The sequence below is a fragment of the Fusarium poae genome, chromosome 2, assembly GCF_019609905.1.
Source record: "Fusarium poae strain DAOMC 252244 chromosome 2, whole genome shotgun sequence".
Lineage (NCBI taxonomy): Eukaryota > Fungi > Ascomycota > Sordariomycetes > Hypocreales > Nectriaceae > Fusarium > Fusarium poae.
In genome coordinates, this window is record NC_058400.1 from 8,595,030 (window position 1) to 8,617,803 (window position 22,774).

General features: G+C 48.3%; 6 protein-coding genes across 6 annotated transcripts; 2 read left to right on the forward strand and 4 right to left on the reverse strand.

The window, feature by feature from the left end:
- Positions 1-3,013: 3,013 nt before the first annotated feature.
- Positions 3,014-4,590, reverse strand: YOS1 (Protein transport protein yos1; the record flags this gene model as incomplete). The annotated part of the gene is made up of 2 exons (XM_044851402.1): positions 3,014-4,438; positions 4,492-4,590. 2 exons carry the CDS (start codon positions 4,588-4,590, stop codon positions 3,014-3,016), a joined length of 1,524 nt encoding a protein of 507 aa, XP_044710114.1.
- A 5,973-nt stretch (positions 4,591-10,563) lies between these two features.
- FPOAC1_006930 (uncharacterized protein) lies at positions 10,564-12,614 on the forward strand (the record flags this gene model as incomplete). Its single annotated transcript, XM_044851403.1, has 2 exons — positions 10,564-10,821; positions 10,878-12,614. The coding sequence occupies 2 exons, from the start codon at positions 10,564-10,566 to the stop codon at positions 12,612-12,614; spliced, it is 1,995 nt and encodes a 664-aa protein (XP_044710115.1).
- Positions 12,615-13,869: 1,255 nt separating this feature from the next.
- On the reverse strand, positions 13,870-14,459 carry PSF3 (DNA replication protein; the record flags this gene model as incomplete). The annotated part of the gene is made up of 2 exons (XM_044851404.1): positions 13,870-14,367; positions 14,418-14,459. The coding sequence occupies 2 exons, from the start codon at positions 14,457-14,459 to the stop codon at positions 13,870-13,872; spliced, it is 540 nt and encodes a 179-aa protein (XP_044710116.1).
- Positions 14,460-14,770: 311 nt separating this feature from the next.
- Positions 14,771-16,132, forward strand: FPOAC1_006932 (uncharacterized protein; the record flags this gene model as incomplete). The annotated part of the gene is made up of 4 exons (XM_044851405.1): positions 14,771-14,780; positions 15,290-15,302; positions 15,380-15,513; positions 15,567-16,132. 4 exons carry the CDS (start codon positions 14,771-14,773, stop codon positions 16,130-16,132), a joined length of 723 nt encoding a protein of 240 aa, XP_044710117.1.
- A 296-nt stretch (positions 16,133-16,428) lies between these two features.
- On the reverse strand, positions 16,429-17,714 carry FPOAC1_006933 (uncharacterized protein; the record flags this gene model as incomplete). Its single annotated transcript, XM_044851406.1, has 2 exons — positions 16,429-17,237; positions 17,285-17,714. The coding sequence occupies 2 exons, from the start codon at positions 17,712-17,714 to the stop codon at positions 16,429-16,431; spliced, it is 1,239 nt and encodes a 412-aa protein (XP_044710118.1).
- A 629-nt stretch (positions 17,715-18,343) lies between these two features.
- FPOAC1_006934 (uncharacterized protein) lies at positions 18,344-20,869 on the reverse strand (the record flags this gene model as incomplete). The annotated part of the gene is made up of 7 exons (XM_044851407.1): positions 18,344-18,977; positions 19,024-19,150; positions 19,201-19,567; positions 19,633-19,835; positions 19,888-20,168; positions 20,222-20,607; positions 20,762-20,869. The coding sequence occupies 7 exons, from the start codon at positions 20,867-20,869 to the stop codon at positions 18,344-18,346; spliced, it is 2,106 nt and encodes a 701-aa protein (XP_044710119.1).
- Between the last annotated feature and the right edge of the window lie 1,905 nt (positions 20,870-22,774).

Here is a 22,774-nt window from a genome sequence, read left to right on the forward strand (position 1 = left end):
CGTTAGCGCTGCAGCCTCCATCTCAGGCACCATTTCAGTGGAGTGGCATAAAACGCTATCTACGTTACTACATAACCCTCTACGCGTCTCTTCTCTACGTGTGGACGTGGACGCGGACGTGTTTACAGAGCGTGTCAAGGTAAGAGACGGTGTCTCCGGGCTGAAGAGTGGGTGACAAGGGTCTCCCATCCCTGATTTATGCCCTTAAACTTACCCCATACCCTTCTCTGCCCTGTGCTGTTTGTTGACGATTCGGTTGTCAGAGCGAACCGGTTTCATCCAATCTCTTTTATCTACTAAATCGATCGATTATTCAACATCAACTTATTATCATCTTTCCATTCATACTCTTACTATTAGTAGTTACTGCCCACTAACATCTCCAATCATGCTCAGTTCCACAGACTTGGGGAGCATGGATCCCTCCCCCCCCCTCCGGGCTCCCGGCCAGCGGCCCGTGCTCCGAGCAGCTATCAAAAGTTACTTTTACAGTATCAAAACCCCCCATGTCGTCACTTTTCCCTTTCCCTTGATAGGTAGGTTGGATGTGATTGTGATTCATTCATGTGATTGCTTTTTCGAAAAGATCAAGAGTCAGAGTGGCTTGACAAGAAAACAGCAAACATGCAGTAGTTCACCTTGCTTTGCTTTTGTAAGATCAATTGAACCAATCCCTTAACATGAACCTCGTTCATTGCGCCGTTGAGTGATTGCTTTGCTTCCAATGTATGTTTCAGTTCTCAACAATGTCCTAGACATTTTCGGCGATCCTAACCAAACCACTTTTTGTCTCACTGTCTCACCTGCACCCACTATCACCAACATAAGAAGCAAAACCCCAACAATCCAACCGCAACTCGTATCCAATCCTCGCACTACATATTCCCACAAGGAGAAAAGAGAGAATATTTCTTACACTAACTACTATGTACAGTACCAACAAGTCCGGCCCTGAACTTGTATGCATCGGTCCGTCTTAGCTTCAGACTCCAAGAGAATAAATCCCGTCCCGTCGTAACCTAAGCCTGCAGGAATCCCCACGTAAAACTTTAAACGGCCATGACGGATAAAACCTTTTGACGGAAACGGTTCCAGCCAGAGTCTAGTCACTTAAGTCTAGGTCCAGAGTAAAAGAGACCAGACCAGACCCTCTCCGATTTGCCGCTTCAGCCATTCCCGCCTTTACCGTTCATTGATGTTGATCGATACTGTACTCTCAGAATAAACTTGTTCTGTTTTCAAAACTTGGGGACGCCTTTTCTGACAACTTCATCATTTTCTGTCCAAACGTCAAGTTCCTCTTCTAGATGCAGCAGTAGTTGGCTTTTAACGGCTGAGCTTTACATACTGATGCAGTCCGACTGCGCGGGCTTAAGTGGAAAGATTGTACATTTCAGAGCAAACAACTTCCAAGCCGTCAATTGTGGCTTGATACACTGCTTCTGGCTGGTACCGAGATCTCAACTTTGGTGCCACTCGGCTGCAAAGGACCGACGGTGCAATAAATGATCAGTCAACTACACTATCTGAACTGTAGTGTATCCAACTAAACACTTTTGTCTTCTGTACCGTGATGTAAGGTTTGGCTTTCTTTCTACCTCGGCTGATCAATTCAGAATTGAAGTTTGGTGCCTCACAGGTGGTCAAGACATGCCCAGATGCTATCTAGCTGCAATGGCACATCGTCCCTTGCAGCAGATCTACAGTATACAAGCGATCCAATAGCTTGACAGGCTAGTCTCAAAAAGTGCCCGAACTGATAGCCATGAAATCAACGCGTGGTTATCTCTTTGTTCTGTTCAACGGCATGGCACGCCATCACACCAATCTGGAATCACAAGTCAGACGTGACATTCCATACGCATTGCCACACTCAGCTCAACTGCAAATACCCGATTATCGTCTTTCTGCAAGCATCGTCTTCGCTATGATCATCTTGCAAGACCCCTTGAACAGAGGGGCCAAAAACTTCCCAGAGTCGGTCTCCTATGGACCCTTGCATCGTGGCTAGACCTTGACATACGCGGTGAGATAAGGTAACATTTGAGTATCATCGTACGATACAGAGTACAGGACTCATCTTTGCTCCGCTATTGGCGGGCTGCAGAGATCGACGGAGTGGGAATGTTCAGCATCCATAGCTAGAGATGTTACTGCACAGACGTCAATCTCGCAACTACCGAGACATCAGACCGCATATCTCAAAATTGATCGTCAACCAACTGGGCTTCAAGTCAATTAACTACATGTCACTCTTCTCAATCCATAGGTGAAAACAATGTCGACTCATTGTGCCCGTGGCAATGGTGATCTGTCTGCAACTGCCGAACTATCATACCAAGATGTTTTCTGAATCGTAGTTACCTTGATTGCAAGGGAGTGTTTGTGCTCTCGGTTAGCCCTAGACCAAATATTCTCGCGGCTTCCCACCCTACGGGACAAAACTTTGTCACGAGCACTAAGATACGAGAACTCCTAAACACTAAGGAGTCATGAAGCTCAAGAAGTAGTAATTCGTAATGCTTTCTCTGCTTGGTTGACCTAGAGGCGACTGTCTTGAGCGATGAAGGCATTGTCGTCTTGATATCTCTTACCAGGCACCCGGTTTACTACTATTTGGCTATTGGGTAGATCCCGGTTTGCTATACAAACTAGAGAGCCACAGTTGCCCAGTGTATGCACAGCAGAGTGTATCTAGAATCACAGTATTTGACTCTTACAGTGGCAGCTTAGCCATAGCACGACAGTTAAGTTGGGCTTCAATTGGCTTGGATGCACGTTAGCGACAAATACAAGTAGAGGTTTTCGTTCTCCGTAAACCGATTGAGTGACGCGGGCAAGGTCTTGGGCATAGCATCTACCAATGTAAAGATACCGGCACCATTATCAGAGGCCAGTCATCACCAAATATTACCACGTTCATCTGCGAATGATTCAATGCAATATGTATTCACGCTATAACAGAACATTCCCGTAACGCCATGATCTTATACCACTTCCATCAGGCAATAATCTACAGCTCATCCTTCTTATCGAAAAACTGCTCCTCACTACCCTCAACCACCTCCTCCCCATCATCTCCCTTCGCCTTGGCAGCAGCCTCCTTTTCCTTCTGCAGCTGAGCCTTGTTCTTAGCGAGCTCATCGTCATCAGCGTCGATGTACCCCCGAAGCTCCTTCTCTCCTCCAGGAAGCTCCACAAGCTCAAGCTTCCATCCGTATTTTCCTGCCAGCTTCGTCATGCGTTCTGTCATCTCTTTGACCACGGAGGGCTTGAGGTCCAGTTTCTCTAGCTCTTCATCTGAGAGAAGCTCCATTTTACCGCCGTCTTCTTTGCTCTTGCCTGATGCTACTACCTTGAGGAATCTCTCGGTGTCCGTGTTGGAGTTGGAAAAGTAGCTGCGTGGGGGTGGAAGCTTGGCTGGTGGTTTGCCTGCCTCATCTGCACCGGAGAGTACATTTCTAGCGCCCACAACAACGCCACCGATATTGACAGGTTCCTTTGCGGCATTCTCAGGCATTGTGTCTCCAGACTTGGCGCCTGCGTCTTCTTGCTTCATCGGCACCTGAGCTTCGTCCTGCGCCAGAGGTACCGTTTGGTCCAGCGAGGGAGGCTCGTTAAGTTCGCCCCGGATAAGCTTGCATCGGATTGGGTTCGCCCGAGTCTCTTCAGGCGGTAAGAAAGCGACATCGTTACAGAGGCGTGGCGTGTTGACGACCATCAAGTAAGCACAGATAGTGACTTCCTTAATCCATCCAATCCTGTCCGCCTTCATGCCTGGTACACAATGGTACTGGACCTCAATAGTGCGCTCTCTTCCTGTCAAGTCGCAAATTGTTCCTCCTTCGAGCCTCTGAACAAGATACCGTTGATCGCCCTTGACCTGGAGTTCCGCTGGAGGAGGTGCTTCTTGACCATTCATCTTTGCCTGGTGCGCTGCATTGGCTGGAATAGCAGGGACCCTTCCGAGCGTGTAATCCATCGTGTGGGGGTCCCGCTTAGGAGGTTGACCGTTTGGTATCGAGGGAAGGGCATGGAACTGGACGATCTCGCGATTATTGCAAAAACTGTAACTCCACCATCCAGACATAAAATAGAGACATGAATCCTCCAGTTCTGAAAGAAGTTCCCATCCATTGGCTGTCGCGCGACTAAGCTCGCGAGCTTCTTCGGCCTTGGCCAGTTCATTGGCCGTCTTATTCTCCGCTTCGGGAGATTGTAAAATGGGTATAGAACAAAGGTAATCGTTAGGCGGTAGCTTCATGAGCTCGTACGTGTACGACGGGCCATCCTGGTCTTTGTTCTCGCGCCCGTCAGCTGCCCGAGCTTGACCTAATGTTGATTGCGCAAAGTCGGCAGAATATGTAGGATGTTGACTATCGAGTAACGAATGGGCGTCTTTCTCGGATATATATTGATCATCGAATACCACTTCAAACTACAAACGTTGAGCTTCAAGACAAAGGCACTGACCAGCGAGGGGCAGCTTACCTGAGGGTACGTCAACAAATCCTCGTGAATGTTGAATCCTGGTGAACGAGCTCCGACAAGCTGGAGGGAAGACAGCAGAATCAAATTGAAGCGGCGCATTATGCCGTGTTAAGCTGGAGATAGCTCACATAGAGCTTATACAATGGTTACAATAAGGTTGCCAAATACAACCAACTCTCCAATGGATACTAAGCGTTACTGGGAGAGGTGTCATGATGGACCAAGCTGTGGAGTTTAGCCCCAGTTCGTTATCAGTTGCTTAACCGAGATTTAACCGCTATCAGTCCGGCTATCTGTTTTCCGAAGACTTCTTCCGGGCACCGAAAAAGAAGGGTCCTTGCGCCGACAACTTCATCTCTCGACGGGCTATATTCTCCGGAGCCTAGGGGATGTGGAGAGGCCGAATATCGGTCATCCCGTCTCAAGGGGCGAGTTACATAACGTGTCCGTCGTTAATTACAACCCCGCCAGTTAGCCAGTGTAGAAAGTGCTTATTCCTACCATTACATCACAGCTCATCTCTCCTCATCCGGTGGGAAAAGAAATTACTCTGAACAGGGAGACAATACGAGCGAGAATGCACAGCCTGCATTCGTTTCAGAAACACAAGCACAAGCACAAGCACAAGCGTGCGTGTCGCAAAGTCGCAAAGTCGCAAAGTCGCTATGGTTATGGCAATGGCATTGTCGTGATGCGTGGCAAACCGGGAATAACAACACCAGACGTTGATCAACACATGCCCTTCCTGGGAACATCCTCGCTTCGGGTGGGAATCGACGATCAAGAGAGCTTCTCTGACTGGAACACGTGTCCGATGGGGAAAAGAAATGCGTTCCAATGTTGGGCTCATCCCAGTATCAAAGGGTCTTTGCCTTTTCTTTCCGCCTCTTCTCCGCAGTATTCATCGTTTCATGTCGAAATCTATCACGAATTTGTCGGGCCGTCAAGCTTGGACAACGATCAATACAGCCAAGTCCCAGCGAGATGAAATTACTGTTGCTCAAATTTAGACTTTTGTGACGTGTTTTTCTCACTTTTGCGCGACGCTGGGTGCTCACAATGGCATGATATTGAGCATTGGTCTCACAAGGGTCCTGACTGGGCGTGATAGCGTCTTCTCGCTTGATACCGATTATGGCCCAACGGTACGCAAGCCGATGACTACCGACAGGAGTTCGTGCACTCCATAGGATCGTCTGTAACGCATCATCATCAGCCCTGGACGGCTTCTTCACTTATGCGTTTGGACGAATGCATTAACCAGAGTCAGGGTCTCCTGGGCATATTACTTTTTGGTCTAGTGTTTTGGGTTAGTATCAACGCCACGGAAAAAGGTACGCGCAAGACACGGGCTGTGCGTTTGGACGTTGATGTTGGGTTCAGGGTAACCCGTCGACAAAAGGTCCCATCGCCAAAGCAAGTCAGTTCGTTCTAGACAACGGTAGATGAACTCAGACATTTGACTACTCATCACACGCTAACAAAATTCTCAACGAGCCGTTCGTCCGTGCCAAGTGTGTTAAGCATACTCATTGAGCGTTAGAGTTGACTCACTTTGAAGCGAGATGTTCAGGGGAGTTGAATGGCTTCAACCGTTGCAAGACTGTCTGTGGCTTAACTGGGAGTTGCGGCTCAATTCGACTCTACACAACAAAGCATTGGGGTGCAATCAAAGAATCAGCACGTGTTCAAGTCGAGCAGCGGATCAACCCAAATTGCCAACGCATCAATCACTCCATTCGCGATGGGAGAGTCATATTATTGCACGTGCACCAGCACGGTCACGAAGCTATCAATGGAACGGTTCCATCAATGATCTGCGTGATTGTGAAAGTTGATGCTAGGGTCGAGCCTGCATGATCACCGCAAGGAAAAGATTAAGCCAAGGGAAAAAAAGAAAGCATTCGACAGCCAGGGGCCAGAGCCATATGGATAGAAAGTGGAACTTGTAGGTCTAGAAACGAGTCCAATATCCATCGCAATCTTGTAACAAACAAGTCTCGGACAAAGGGAAAAGAAATGCTACGTAGTATGTGATTGAGTTCAAGAATGTATGAGAACTGAACTAGCAATACGGAACGGCTTCCCGAGGAAATAGGTTACGGTTTCGAGATTGGCAGGCACAAGATAGAGTTGAAAGCAAACTACTCTGTATATCACGGGTGGTTTATGGACGTGCGAGTTGCTACCTTGGCTATGTTGGGAATAGAGTAGTTTGTCTGGAAATAATTGCGCCTAGTTCGAGTCAGAAGAAAACCGAAACCATCGATAGCGTGTGTGCTTCAATCTGCAAAAAGCCTGGGGGCCTGCATGACACTCAATACTCGGGCGATTGTCTGACCAAACGGAAGTGTGCAACGCGAGTTGGCAAATACCGGTCATGACGATCATAAGGTCTAGACTGCGGCGACGATGCTACGCAATTCGTCACGGTAGAAGATCATCATCATGGGGGGGTTAAGTTAAGGGAGACGAGACTTGGGTAACGTGGGCACCTGGTCCCAGTCTCTGGGTTACAATGAGGTTATTTAGACAAAAGCAAATATTACAACACGATACCTAAAGAAGAGGGTGTGATGCAGTTGAATTGCTTGATCTGGTTGCGGTAGTATCTCTAATCTAATTAAGCCGTTGATGATGACTGTCTACGTAGACTAGACGTTGGAACTGGTAAAATTAGTTACTAAGGTACAGTCAAGTTAGGCTCAGTACGGTTAGGTATGTACAGCTAAGTTGGCTGCTGTTAAAGTGATGGCGCCGTCCGCCTCACTCTATGCGACAGCGGGAACCAATCGAGATGGATGGTGGGTATGCCTGACCACGTTCAACAGCCAATAGATGGATGCCCCGTCTCAGTGATTGCCTCGTTTTGCGTAAAGAGGTGGGTGCTAGAAAGGAGATGGAGTGTCGTGTTTGGCAGGGATTCAACCCGTTGGAGAATCAAGACCAGACCAGGCAGAGCTTCTTGGTGATGGCATCTCTTTTTTATGAGAGCTCACATTTGTATACATAGTAATTCACTCTTTTGAGGGGATGATATGAGGTGAGAATATATTTTGTTATCGATTTACACGAATCCTTGAGGATGGTTTGGATCAATAACATTTTTTTCTGTCTCTTCCAACAGTTGGGGTTTCATGCCAGGGTTTCTTGTTCTCTCAACTGAATACGTATCTCTTAACACGTCGGTGGCACATTAATCCTGTTCCTGATGCAGAGAGACAGTAAAAGAGCAGGGAAAATGGTGATCAGCGTCCCGCCGCCTACCGGCGGTTCATGAAGCTGATCTCGCGTACCGAGATAATCTCATTCAAATCTGTTTGGCTCCAACTCTGTACTCAGCTTAGTTGGGATCTCTACTGAAACGTTACCGCAGTATAGTATGTATGTATAGCAGGGTTAAAATTAGTAACAGCAGGTATTATTATGTATAATCTTAAACTTGTTATGAAGCATTAACTATGTTTTGTCCGTGTTCATCAAACTAACGTTTAAGTTAATTACCATACCGTTAGGTTGTATGTATGTACTATGAGTACCTGCTTTGATCGGGGATATCTTCAAACAAGCTAAGCTAGAACAGAATAGACCATAGTCTTACAGCACATCACATTCATGGCAAGGCATGGCAAGGCATGGCATGGCACACGGCAAGACAGACACGCACTACGCTAATAAGCTAAGCCCAACAACCGACATGGAACCCAACTCTTTTCTTGTCCGCGTCTTGTCCGGGAACTGACAGCAGCACCTGGCATCAAACGTGCAGCCGGTCAATCAGTCTAACGGGTTAGCGCATGACATGTTCACCTCGAACCTTACAGCACATCAATACATTGATATGGGTATCCCTCGAAGTCTAATGTGAAATCGACATCAATACATGTATTGATTGCACTGCTTCTGCTTGCTTGCTTGCTTGCTTGCTTGCTTGTTCTAAAGGACACTTCTTTTGATCGGATCCGCAACCCCATATCTGTGCCCGCTTTGGTGGGATGAAGGATGGGGCCCATGATGATTTGCTAGACTAGGATAGGACAAAGATGAGCCATGACATCTAGTTAGTAGTTCTGAGCGTAGCACGACGCGGCAGTAATAATCAATCTCCAAGGAAGAGGCACATGTTTCTTTGCTTTTTTTGCTTTTTTGGGTTACCGATTTCTTCCAACGTAGGTACTCTGTACCCAGGATCCAAGGGTGATGCCGTCATGTGTTTTATTTCTGGGCTGTGGCTGTTGTTTGCGCTGTATCACATTGCTTCTTTTCTCCTTGTCGTTTTGTTTTCTTTTCCCTTCTGTTTCCTCAAAATAGTCATGAACTATGATGCTGTGCCGCTCTAACATTACGTAGACGCTGTTTTTTGTTTTGTTTTGTTTCATGGGAATGAACAGGTTGAGGACATGCAACCAGCCGTCTTGTCTGACTGATGGTTGTGTCTGTGAGTAAAGTCCTAGACTAGGTAGATAGATCGTAGAGATGGAGCACAAGAGTAAATCATTCATAGCCCACCCACTTGATGCAGCTGAGCCTCTTTCGTGCGTGGAAGGAAAGTGTCAAAGCCCATAGAGAATGCCTCGTTTCAAAGCATCTCGTGGACAGTTTAGATAAATGAGCTGTATGTACGTATGTACGCGCAATTAGAAACGAGGATTCTAGTGGTCGCAGCAAGCCAGACCTGGCGACAGACAAGCAATGATGATCCAATCGCCATGAACCTAAACAGCATGCAGGTAGGTTAGGCCAGGCCAGGCCGGGCGTCAGCAAGTAACGATTCCAGGACAAGGGTTGCTTCGCTGGCCTTTTTATCTTTTTTTGGGCGGGCATGATACCTACCTATCCAATCCAACATGTACCCGGGGTGTGCGCCCATGTTTTATTTTATTTTGTTTTATTTTATTTTATTTTATTAGTGGATGCTCCATGGAAGTCTGATGGAGGATTCCATGCCGTCTTTTCAGTGGTGGTTCAATTCAACTGTACTGTAGTGCAGCAGGTGGGCCGCTGTAAATCAAAGTCAAACCACGTACCCCACGTTGGTTGTCAGAGCCCAAACTCAAAGTACAGCGCACTTGTTAGAGGCGTCGTCAGTCACGCGTTAGGTAGGTCCCCTTCTGATCCATATTGGTGCTAATCTATTAATCCATTGTTTCAATCTCAACAACACGGCATATGTTTAGTAGCATCATTAAACCCATCCCCACAAGCCTCTCTTTTTTTGCGACAAGTCTCTTTTTTGGGTGACAAGAACCAAGATTGGATCTTGTTTTTATCGCATCTTGTCTCTTTTCACCTCGTCAATCTTGACACCATCATCGATCAGGCCACATCGGGCACTATCGCATTAAATCCTTTTGCCTCAACATGGCCCATCCCATTTAAGGAACTGCTTTTGTATGCATCTCAATCGATAATAATCTAGTATCTTGTCATCAAAACACACCACTACCACTACTACATCATCATCAATTATACACCCTTCGTCACTCAAACTACCTGCATTTTCAGCCAGGCCAAGCCTAATTAGACCGCCCACCCACAGACGTCTTTCTCGTTCAAGCATTGTATGTATGTACGTATGTATGTACTTCTTTCTATACACCGCAGCTCTCGCAAATACCTACCGCCCAGTTCCCACCACCCTTGAATATCCTATCCTTTCCTTTCAAGGATCCCTGCATCATCCCCTGTCAGGTCAGAGTGGGGAATTGGAAGCCTCATTCGCACGACTGGGCCGTGTTCCCTTCCATCCTGGCTCACCTATTAATCCTCCATCCCATCCGCATCTCGTTCACCTTCTTTTCTTCGTCGTCTGTCTCGACTCCCGCTATCCCACTTTTTAATCCTTCTCGCCTGTCGCAAATCCGAGACTTGTATTCATTACCATTCAATAGTTTGGTTCGCCTTGGTTTCTCACCTTTCCAAACTTCCAGTCTATCCATCAACAACTTTCAGCTCATCTCAGCATAGCATCCACTCACTCGCCTTACTTACACCCGCCTATCTCAACACGTATCGGGCCTATCTATCCTTATCAGATAATACCATCATATCCATCTATCTACACTCCGCAGAATGGATTTAGAGAACATTACCGCTGTCGAGGAGCTACAACGTCAGCTAGAAGCCGCCAACGCAAGAAATTCACAGCTTGAGCACTTCGTCCAAAGTCAACTCAACGGAGACCCTACAGTTCTAAATCATGTCGCTCAGAACTTTGCTCAGGGTGGTTTCCAGATCCCAAACAATGGTGTCTCAAATACACGAAGTGTCAGCCTCTCCCGTAGCAAGTCCACCATGGCATACCCCACACAAGTAAAGTCTGCCATTACGGTAATACATCCCAACCAACTCTTGTTCCATCTCCATCATCTAATATCATCGTGCAGGAACGTTTCCAGGCTCATAAGCGTGAGAGAAGAGCCTTTTCTCAACAGTCAAGCTCCGCACTACCCATGAGCCGCAGTGTCTCAAATCGTTCAGAGTCTCATATGCCTTTCTCACAAACCGGCAACCGCATTGCGCCTCTGAGTTCATCCATGGACCGATTTACCTCACCTCAAAGCCAGTCTACCAACCTGCCTCTTGAAGCCGCCTCAAATCAACTTCAAAGTGTCCAGGAGAACCAACCTATGCTCAACATCGGCATGGACCCCGAAGACTTCCTAAAACAGTGGCCCGAGACCCCACAAGCTCCTCAGCACTACGACTCATCGTTCTCGGGAATGGCTTACAACATGGTGACCGAAAACCCATATGCCACTCTTTCATCAAGTATTCCTTCCAGCTACCCCATGTCTTCGGCTTGCCCATCAATGATCTCCGGCCCATCCGCTGCCGAGGCCGCGAGCCCCTTGACCCGTCAGAACAGCTCCTACGACAACTACGGCGCTGGCATGGAGCGTATGGAATCTTCGCAGTCCCAGGCTGATGTCATGTTCGCTCCCGATCTGTCCCCTACCTCTGTCAACATGTACCCCGCCGGCAAGCAGTATACCTCTGAGCAAGACCTCTTCGGTCTCGGCGCCAGCCTCACCTCTGCCAATGTTCAGCAGTACGTCGACTCCAACGGAAACACATTAATGCCATCACCCGAATCAACCGACATGGAGCGATCCATCTCCAATGCCAGCATGTCAAGTGTCCGATCCAATGCTTCCAACTTGGAACGCCGGGCCAAGGAAGCCCGTGAGCGAGTTCTACATGCAGCCAAGACCATCCAGCTCGCCCCCAAGCCCAAGGAGGAGCTTGCCAAGGGTGAAGCCAACTCTGCCGCCGGTTCAAAAGATGCCAAGCTCCCCGTCAACAAGAGCAACTACCAGCGCCCCAAGCACCCCAAGGTCTACTGCACTCAGTGCAACGACCACCCCGATGGCTTCCGTGGTGATCACGAGCTTCGCCGACACGTCAACGCCAAGCACGAAGGCACTGTCAAGAAGTTTGTCTGCCGTGATCCGGCTTCTGTCGGTATTGAGAGTAATGTCAAGGCTGTCAACCCCTTGTCCAAGTGCAAGGCATGCATCTCCGGAAAGGAGTACGGCGCTTACTATAACGCTGCTGCTCATCTTAGACGCACTCACTTCAAGCCCAAGACCCCTCGCGGCAAGAAGGGTGCCAACTCTGATGAGAAGCGTGGTGGTAAGGGTGGTGGCGACTGGCCTCCCATGTCCGAACTCAAGGCTTGGTTCGTCGAGAAGAAAGTCAAAGTTGACTTTAACGAGTCTCCCATGACTGAGCAAGATGAGTCTGATGACATGGCTGAGGGTGAGATGGAGGGTTCCATGCCTCCTCAGATGGACATGTTCCAAGGCATCGGCAGTAACATGGCTCCTTTCAACATGGAGACTGGCTACGATCTTGCCGTTGATGGCATTGCTGATCCTGCCATCATGGCTAGTGTCAATGGCGAGCTTATCTCTGCTCCCATCTCATCTGCCTCTGGCAACTTTGGCTACTCACCCTTCTCTAATGCCTCTCCCATCCACGGACTCCCTGACAATTATGCTTTCTCCGAGCATGCTACTTCCACCTATGGGTCCAATCTCTCCTCCAACACCATCACTCCTGCCACCTTCCAAGACATGTCCCATATGAGTATGGCTGATAACGGCCTATGGGTTTCCTAAATGCTCCGCAGTATGAGTAATGATCATGAAGCTCCATCTTGCATCGGTGGTATCCCCATTTCCACCGGTTGTGTGCTCCAATGTCGACCTCAACGTCGAGCCATTGTCGAGCACCTCATGCCTCGAGGGATCACAACGCAAGAAGAAGAGCACAAAAAACAATCGCGCCCGAGCCCGAGCCCAACTTGAGTCGATACGATGATGACTCAGTTGGTTATTATTACTTCTCGGTATTATGCCGTTCTGGTGAACGCGCGCGTCAACTTCTTTACGAGCAAGGATGATGACAACCTTGCTCATTCCTTTCACACATAATGATTTTCAGGAGCCTGTTATATGATTGTGGTTGATCTTTTTCTTTTTCTTTTCTTTTCGACTTTTTCATCTTTTTTACTTCCTTTTTTCTTTACCGTCACGGCGTCGATGATTACCTTTCTCTGGTTTATTTTCAGCGAGTCCCTTGGCAAACTAAACTGGTGGATACGTTTCAAATCTGGCTGCTGGCCCTAGATGGGCAAAAGCCAAGCAGGATCGAAACCGTTTGAGCGGTGCGAGACCTATACGTTTATTCTCAGCGCGATCGAAAGTGCTTCATCGCGTGACTACGATATATAACTGGGCCGGGTCGGTATCTGGAAGGATAATTTTTCCCAGGAGAGGAAAAAAAAAAGAGGAGTCGGTTGCATTTTTTCTTATTTATTCACATCCGGTACATGATATGAGGATGAAGGGAGGGAGTTCGATGTTGCACATCTGAGCATGGCGTTTTTTTCTGTTTTGCCCGTTCGGACGGGGTTCAGCGTTGAAACTCCCTCGAGATCAAAGAGGGGGGGCCGCTGTTTTATCCTCTGCTTTATTTGAGTTAGAACAAGAGAGCATTGGACTGGAGGTCGGGGTTGAGTTTCGGTGTTTGGGGATATCGTTTCTAGTTGGGGTTTTTATAGAATTCTGAGGGGCATGCTGGGAAATGAGTGGGCTTGTCGCTTGGTTGGAAAATCACTGAGCGGGTGGTTTGATGAGAGTACCGTTTGCCTACAGATAGGAACCTCCGAGTGCTGGCGTCAAGACGTAGAGTCCGAGTCAGTAATAGATCGTGCTGAAAGATGCACGCATTTATCCCTACCTTTGTTTTTTCCTATGTGAATAGACTGGTGATTAAATACAGTTGTCTTCTGTCGTAGTTGTAATGTATATCATAGACGCGTAGTGCCTTATGGCATCTCATGGGTATCTCTATCCTGACCAACATCTCTCATCACATCTTCTTCACCTTATCAGTCCACTCCTTCGCCCCCTTAACACCATCATGTCCTCTCCTAAACAACCCCCTCTCCCACTCCTCAAGCCCCCTCAAAAACTCCTCCCCAGCTGCTCCCACCATCCCCTCATCCGCCTTTCTCGAATGAAGCCCTACATCTCCCGCCCTAACAACAAAAGTCTTTCTCAGAACCTCTGCTATATCCTTTTCATCAAACAAGTCCAGCATTCGCACACCCACGCCGTAGAAATGTAAACTCTGGTCTCGTAGCGGTACAGCGCGCGGATCAGCCTTTAAAGCGGATAAAACAGCGGTGGATAGACACGGTGGAAGGTTGAGAGTTAGTGGTGCGTTGGATGTAGGTGTTGATGCTAGAGCGAGCATCTCGGCGAGCCAGAGTGGTAGAGTTAGGGGGGTGTTGGCTTTGAGACCCTGGGAGGAGTTGTCGAGATGGCCGAGGTAGGGGACGTCGATTTCGAATTGGCATGGGACTTTCTGGGCGGTGTATTAGACTCTGGTGTGAGATTCAAAGTTTGAGAGCTTACCTCTGCATCCGTGAGGATGGCGTCAATATCGTAGTATGACATTTTGTGCTGTGGCTTTTTTTGTTGGTGGTTTGGAGGGGGAGACGCGTAGAGAGGTTGTACATAGTAGAGTGTTGATTCTACGCGACGTGAGATGACATAATATTTGATTCTGAGTGGCTTACCCTGCAGTGTCCGAGCCTCTACGAATTCAACGTTTCTACAAAGTTAAACCGTTCACAGTATTTAGAATATGTTGATTGAAATCTAATCTGATCTGATTTGATAGTACTATGTTGTACCAGTTATTTCAGCCTGTAAAACTTGCGTCATTCAGAGGTAACTTTGGAAATCCGAGATCGGCACTCGGAGAAATGGGAACAAGTATTTTCGAGAATCAGCTCTAAACTTTTCGATGAGTGCAACAAATCACATCATATTTAGTTGATTCTTGTAGTACCATTGTTCAGCCATGATAGAAAAGCCGAGATTACTAAAGTAAACTTCATGATTCTGATACTGAGTGAGTTCATTGCTACGTTGCACACTAATACTAATAGCCGTTCCCTCGAGATGACAAGTTCATAGAATTAGAACTAGAAGTAAATAATTAAATAAATAATTAAATAGATATGTAAGTTAGTAAATAAAGAACTTGTAGGTATTGCTGTTATTGAATCTCTTATTCCTCATACCTAGACACGAATCTTCACAAGCCAAGCCATTCTCATCATGGATGGGAAGCTCTTGAAAATATGACGACAGATTGATCCAAGCTCCCACCTTCGGTAGTCCGACATTGCCGTCCGGCTTCTTCCCCCCCCCAGTCCGTAGCTCTTTAAACTGCCCCTCCTCCCAACCCTCTTTTATAATTTTTTGACATCATCAACAAGATCTCAATCAATTGTAAGTTCCAACCCGTCAGCAACTTTCTTTCTATTGTCAATTAAACAAACTCAATTGAAGTTAACATCAACGAATAGCTTCAACCATGGCTTCCGCTCTTCTTCGATCAACTCCCGCCCTCCGCGCTGGCCTGCGCGCCCGCTCTACTCCCTCGCGGCCATGGCTAGCACCAGCTTCGTCCGCGGCAAGGCCACTCTTCCCGACCTTCCTTGTAAGTTTCATCTCAATCTCCCAATTCAAAATGCAAGCTGACAGATTGTCTAGACGACTACGGCGCTCTTGAGCCCTACATCTCTGGCCAGATCATGGAGCTTCACCACTCCAAGCACCACCAGACCTACGTTACCGGCTTCAACAACGCAACCGACGCCCTCGCCGAGGCCAACCACAAGGGCGATGCCAAGGCTGCTGCCGCTCAGGCTCCTCTCCTTAACTTCCACGGCGGCGGTCACGTCAACCACTCCCTCTTCTGGGAGAACCTTGCTCCCAACGGCAAGGGCGGCGGTGGTGAGCCCGAGGGCAAGCTTCTGACTTCCATCAACGAGGACTTTGGTTCCTTCGAGGCTTTCAAGAAGCAGACCAACGCTACTCTCGCCGGTATCCAGGGCTCCGGCTGGGCCTGGCTCGTCAAGGACAAGAACGCTGGCACTCTGTCCATCGTTACCCGACCTAACCAGGATCCCGTCACCGGCAACCTTGAGCCCCTTCTCGGCATTGACGCCTGGGAGCACGCCTACTACCTCCAGTACCAGAACCGCAAGGCTGAGTACTTCAGCGCCATCTGGGACGTCATCAACTGGGGCACTGTCGCCAAGCGATTTGAGAAATAAATCAATCCATGTTAATAAATTGAAGAGCTTGAATGGGTAAATGTCAAAATAGCGATTGAATTTGCGCGACAAGGTTAACAAATCGTCGGCCGCGCGCACTTTGTTTGTTTGCCAAGATACCGAGTGTATGTACGTTGAGGTTCAATAAGAAAACCTTGAAGAGTAAATATACATAGTGACCGAAACCTGGTTGCTCCATGTCCCAAAATATTTCGCCTTGCCTTGAGCGCCCATCCACAGTGTCAAAGGCTATGAATACCTGAATATGCGCGTCGCATACTGTGACCCATTCCAAATCAAGGTTGCTGGCATCTGGCTATGCCTTGGTAGGCCGCCAGCTCAACCGGATATTCGTCCGCAAAGATCTGATCAGCATAATCATACCAGTCACTGTTTTCCTCCGTGGTCCGCGCTTCAAAGAATCGCGCGTACTCCCACCACACCGGATAGTGTCCTGCACAATCCCAACCAAGGATCCATGCAATCGTGTTATTGGACACGATGATGTTTCTGGGGCACAGGTTTCCATGCGTCAAAACCGAAGGATAGTCTGTGCGAAACTGTCGCATAAGAGCCTTGGAAACCTGCGTGGGGACGGTTGAATAAAGTGTAGACATCAGAAGCGCCATGAACTGCTGCTGATCTGGATCAACTCTCACTGCAAAGTATGTATGGTTCTGATGCTTGTCCAAAATCAGCCCATATGGCCCCGACTTGATCGATCCAAAAGTACCGCCTGGGGGAGACTTTTCATGAGACCGCAACTTTTGAAGTATGTTGCGGAGTTGCCGGGCGTACTGGTACTTCTCATGCTTGGACAGGCGGGGCCAGATATCCTCAAGCAACTCACCAACGATGGTCTGCGAGAGTTTCCCATCGTTGGAAGAGGTAGCTGGATCTTGGGAAAACAGTGGAAGAGCTCGAGTGTGCGCGATGAGAGATAGTTTCTCATGCTGTACCAGTCCAGCTTGGGAGATACGGAACTCATGAGTCTTCGGCTTGACATTTTCTGTGCTCTTCTTGGGGATATGCTGCAAAGTGAGGAACAATGGACGGTTTCGAAGGAGCGATGTCAGGTATCGAGTATCGGAGTCTGGACGAGGAGCTGTGTCTGTGTTAACGAATACTTGAGTTGCCCACAGCGCACCTCACCTGGACCAAGTGTCTCAACATCCGGGTAGTACCGTGGAGTACTAAGCTTCGGCTTCTTCTCTCTGTAGCCATTCTCCTGCTTTACCACAGGACTTAAAGGACGCTTTGGTAAACTGGGAATGTGGGGGTTGACGTTCTCTTGCAACCGTGGGAGGCCCGCGTCTGGCCAAGAGGTCGAGGCCACTCGCGAGCCTTCAGGTTGTTGCGAACTTCGAAGAATGCGCCGAGAGCGATCACCCAAGGCATCAGAGTTTGCCCCGGATCTAAGAGGACCCAAGCTAAAATTCCCTTCAGACTTAATCTCAGGCGATGGAGTCCGGTTTCTTGCGTCTTCTGGGTCAACCTCAGTAAGCATCCGCACTCGAGCAGGATTCATCGTCTCCACATCGATCGCAAGTGGAAGAGACTCTCCCGAGCCCTGTGGCGACATGATTGCAAGATTGATCCTGCCTAGAAAGGATCTGTGGGTGCTTGACTTGATGGTGAAGAAAGGAAGAAAGAAAGGAGCCAAGTGTCTGCGTCTGTTGAGAAATAGTAAACGCGAGTACAAGCGAAGGATACGAGCCAAATAGACAACGAAAACAAAAGAAACAACACCTCCAACTGAAAAAGGCTCGAGGGGAAATTATGGTGGGGGAGAGATGTGATTCGCAACCGCTCCTTCTGTAGTGAGTCGCGGTTTTCTGCAGACGGGATGCTGCTGCCTTGCACCTGCCCGGCAGTGACAACGCAGCATGTCTACCGCAGCTTCCATTCGCAAACTCAGAACATCTTGAATAACGAATAATACAGCCCCTGAATATGTCTGCACTAATACCGGCGACCAAGTTCAAGTCTATACAGATAGCCCTCGATGTCAGCTACAAATACTTTATTTTATAGTGAAACATCGACTGCGGATAGATGCATACAAGTCTGTATTGTTTGATAGCCTTTTAAGTATATCTAAAAAGAAGTCGAGTGGAATACTCGTGAACATTCGGTCAGATGCGTAATACATACATGATTTCTCAGTCATGGAATATCTCTAACAATTTTACGATCATGGACACAACCCATCTACTCCTTTTCGCCGTTTTCCTCTACCTTTCCATTCTCCGCTCCCCCCTTGCGCTGAGTGAAGTGACGAGGGAGGCGGTTTTCGCCTTCAGTGTAGGGATAACCGGCTTCCTCACGAGCCATGTCATTCACCCACTTCTCATCGCCACGAAGGCCAGGGTTGGTACCGACCTCCTGCCACTTGGCAGCCAGATAGAACCAGCCCAATGCATTACCGACAGTGCCAACCTCGTCGCTGACACCATTCCTGGCTTCTCGAGACATTCTAGCATGGAGTTCGTGGTCGGTGTATAGATTCATGAGGTGATCGGCCACAGTCTTGTAGTCACCAGGGGTAACAAGGTATCCATTGACATTTTCCTTGACCTGAAGAGGAATGCCTCCTTCATTGGAAACGATGACAGGAACGCCTGCATGGAGAGCTTCCGAAACCTTGATTTCGAAGCCCTCACGGGTTGATAGCTGAAGAATGACATGAGCGTTGGCAATGACCATGTTGAGAAGCTGATCATTAGCATCGAGACGCATGACGCTGACATCGTCGAGGAGATGAGGGTAGTGGTCTTCCAATTGAGTCATTGTCTGATCAAAAATAATGGCACCGTCTGGGTCGTCAATGGAGCCGTTGCCGCAACTGTAACAGTTAGTAAGGCAAACTTGGTTCAGATCAACTGACTTACACAACGAGCTGGGGAACATCTGTAATGTTGGCCTCATCGCAGCGGCGGCGGAACTCTGCGTATGAGTCGATGACAGTCGGAATACCCTTGGCAGGGTCGAATCGTGCTACTTGAGCAATGTATTTGCCTACAGAATCATATCAGTCAAATGTACTAGAAGTGATCGTGTTGTCTTACGATTGGGCCAGTCAAGCTCGGTCATTCGTTGGTTTCTGCACTGGGTGTTGTAAATATGGGCATAGTAGCCGGTATCCCACTTGTTCATGTGCTTGTTCAGACCATCGATCCAGTCGGTGGTAGCAGGGAGATAGACGACCTTCTCCTTGGGAACGGTGTGAGGAACAAACTTGGGAATTGGGTGACTGATGAACATGTCGGCCTCTTTGATATTACTCCAGAGATAGTTCCAGATGTCGTTCTGGGGAGAACCGTCCACGGCAACCAGATCGCTCCGGATCTGGATGTGAGATCTGTAGAGGACAGGGCGATCAGGAGTCAGTCTCTTGATCATGGGGATAAGCCCGGGCATCTGTGGATCATCGATCTGTGCAAATGGTTAGTCGCGCGCCTCCTATTTTAACATAAGTTGTAATGCTGGACAAGACTTACGAAAATGATGTCGGCACCTCCCTCCTCTGGGGGCCTGAGAGGACCACCCTCAGAGAGCCAGTATCTCTTAGCATTGTCTTCAATCCAATCGGAGATGGCACCCTTCTCTGCATCCGAGATGCGCTGGTCTGGGTGACTGACACCCTGAAGGATGTTGTGCTGGTTCTTGGTGATTCGGAAAACACCAGGTCGTGGTTTGGGAACTAAAAAAAGTCAGTCATCAGAAGTCTAAATGTTTTCGCTGGCTGAACATACCATACCAAGTCACGTCCACTCCCATGAGGCGACTGAGACGGACGAGAGCGTGACGCATGAGGGCAACACCACCACCCTGGGGAGTAGCGCTGAAGAATGCGAGCTTGGTCTTTTTCTCGCGTAGCTTGTTGGCGTAGAACTGCGTGGCATTCCATGTGGCCTGGGAGCATGTATCCTTGTGGTTTTGGATGTTTGTAAGGTGAACACGGAATCCAGCATCTGTCTGAACGATGCCTCGGTAGCCGACCTGCAGATGGGGTACAAGGGAAGGACCAAAGTTTCTGAATTGCACTGTCAATAGCTGCTCAACAACAGTGATTGAGACAAAACTCACAGAATACACTTGCGGGCCATGGAATCAGCTTGTTCGTCGACGCGCTTGACATCCCAGAAGTTCTTCTCCTTGGCTTCATGGTCAGGTCGAAGGACAACAGGTACGATGTCGAGGTCAAGCCAAAGACGCGAGCACAGAGAAGGGCTCATGTATTTGAGAGTAACAGGGAGACCGGCTCCGATGAACTTGACAAAGTTAACATGCTCATATGTCTCGACCTCGTTGATGATGTGGTCAGCAATGAGATCCTGTCCCTGGCGCATCTCCTCGTCAAGAGAAATGTGCTTGATTGAGAAATCATTGAGATAGACGGTATCGTGAATAGCAAGAGCAATAACGGCAGTATGATCATCGGCGAAAACGGCAGAGATACCGAGGTACAAAGTCTGTGATCATAACGTCAGCCTTGCTAAGATCCAAAGATCGACAAAGGGTCTGATGCAGGGGTCATGTACAACTGAAGTTGCGATGACGCAAGTTGTCATGACAGAGTATAAATGGTATGAGAAAAGAAATATCTGAAAAAGAGAATGACCTCACCTGAAGAGGAGCATTGACATGGCCATCCTTCTCGACCATGAGGCTCATCTGCCTCTTGCGGTGCGAGGTGGCGCCTGTTGAAAACTTGCGAGAAGGCTTGGAACTCATGATGGCGGTTCTCTCAAAATCTGGCGGGGTATCTGACACGAAGGAGGGGTAACAACTTTATTTAATGGTTGGAAAAAGACAAACTGTCTCTAAAATGTCTGAGTTCGACAGACGGATACTGAAGTGAGAAGAGGAAGGAAGAGCAAGAATGCGGTCGAGAGGTAAGATATAGTCTTGGAGCACCTCCTTGATCAGGTCAGACGAGCCAAAAGGCGGTCGTCGGTGAATCGAAAGAGTGGTGGAACTGTGCAAGGACGAGGGAGAGAGGTTGTTGGACAATGGCGAGAGACCCAAGATGTGATCCTGGTAGACTCTGGCCCCGTCAACGCGGGCCTCTGCAGGAGGGTGACTGGGGTATGATGTACTGTACTTGATGGTATCTTGTAAGACAAGAGAAAGCCGACAGGTCAAGTCAAGTCACAGGCTGGGGGCGGGGAGGGTTGCCGTGGATGAGCGTGGGGGAAATGGCCAATTGAGGACGCGGTGACAAGGTGAGAATGAGATGAGTGTCAAGGTGAGGAGATGAGTGGCGTGCTAAAAACGAACAAAGCTTGGATTGTGCTTTGGTGATATCACGTTGTTGGAGTCGGTGTTTCGAAGAGGCGATGATTGAGGCAAGCAATGAGTTGATCAACAAGGATTGGTTGGTTTGAGGAGCAAATGAAAACAGACAGGTAGACCTCCAGGAAGTGACGGATGGAAGGAGAGAAGGAAGAAGCAGCGGGCGTAGGAAACTGCAGATGCAAGTGGTACCTGCCGTTTGTTGTGACGACCCGTCTGCGTCAAACGAGTGTCAGTTGACAAGAACAAGACTTCCCTGGCAATATCTTATCTTGACGTTTTAATGGAGAGCAACAAATTCCCTGTTATCAACTTTTCACAACAAACGAGATCGAATTATCAAAGCCGAAAGGCCCAGGGTTACGGAAATGGGGGTCAGGTGAAAGGGAGGCAACAATGAGGTGGTCTGATATGCGTTATGAGATCACCAGGTTCTATGAGAGCTGGGTTGTGAAGCTTAGAGGTCCCCGAAACAATAAACAGAGATAAAGAGCTGTTGAAATTGAAGCCTTGAATATACAGATTAATAAATCTAAGCGCCGCCAACGTGCTTGATGCAGGTACGGCGTCACAGTGTTGTTGTGGTGGAAAGTTTGGATGAAGTGACTGAGGGATGTGAGGAGGCGAGGAGAGGAGAGATGAAATACGATGAGTGACAGACACCCTTTGAGTTGAGTACAAGAGAGGTCGGGCAAGGAATGCAGCCACAGCATCATTGGCCCAGCTTGGCTCTTGTTGCTTGCTTGCCATTGAGTTGCTGTTGTGTAATAAACTCCAATCTAAGCTGTAACCCCTCCAAGCTAGTGACGGGAACAGATATCCAGGGTAAGTAAGCTATACAAATCGTAGAGCTGTCATGGAAGAAGCTGTCAAGTATGTACGTGTTAGTGGCCTCTAATCCGAGGTACCCGAACAAGAGTACAGTAGCGCAGCTGAACCCCGCGCTGGAGATGGAACTAATTGCGTGAGCTTTTAGGGGATCGTCCCACAAGGCGGGTCATTTCCCCGGGTCTGGTCTGGACGATTAGTTACATCTCTGATGGGACTCTGAACTCGAGTGAATATGCAAGGTACTCAACTGCCCTGCTTGAATTACAATACCAATTGATATCTACCTGATGTCTACCAACTCTCGTTACCAGTGCTGGGGACATCCAAGCTAAACAAAAAGGATCTCATATGGAACCCCTCATCTCAACAGATTCTCACAACAAAATAAACACCAATATTTTAACAGCGACTGTCTCACCGAATATGCACAGCATTCAGTACGACCTTTGTACAGATCGTGGCTTATGAATCTTTTCACCGTCTCGAAATTCGGTCAATCAACTGGTCGTGAAC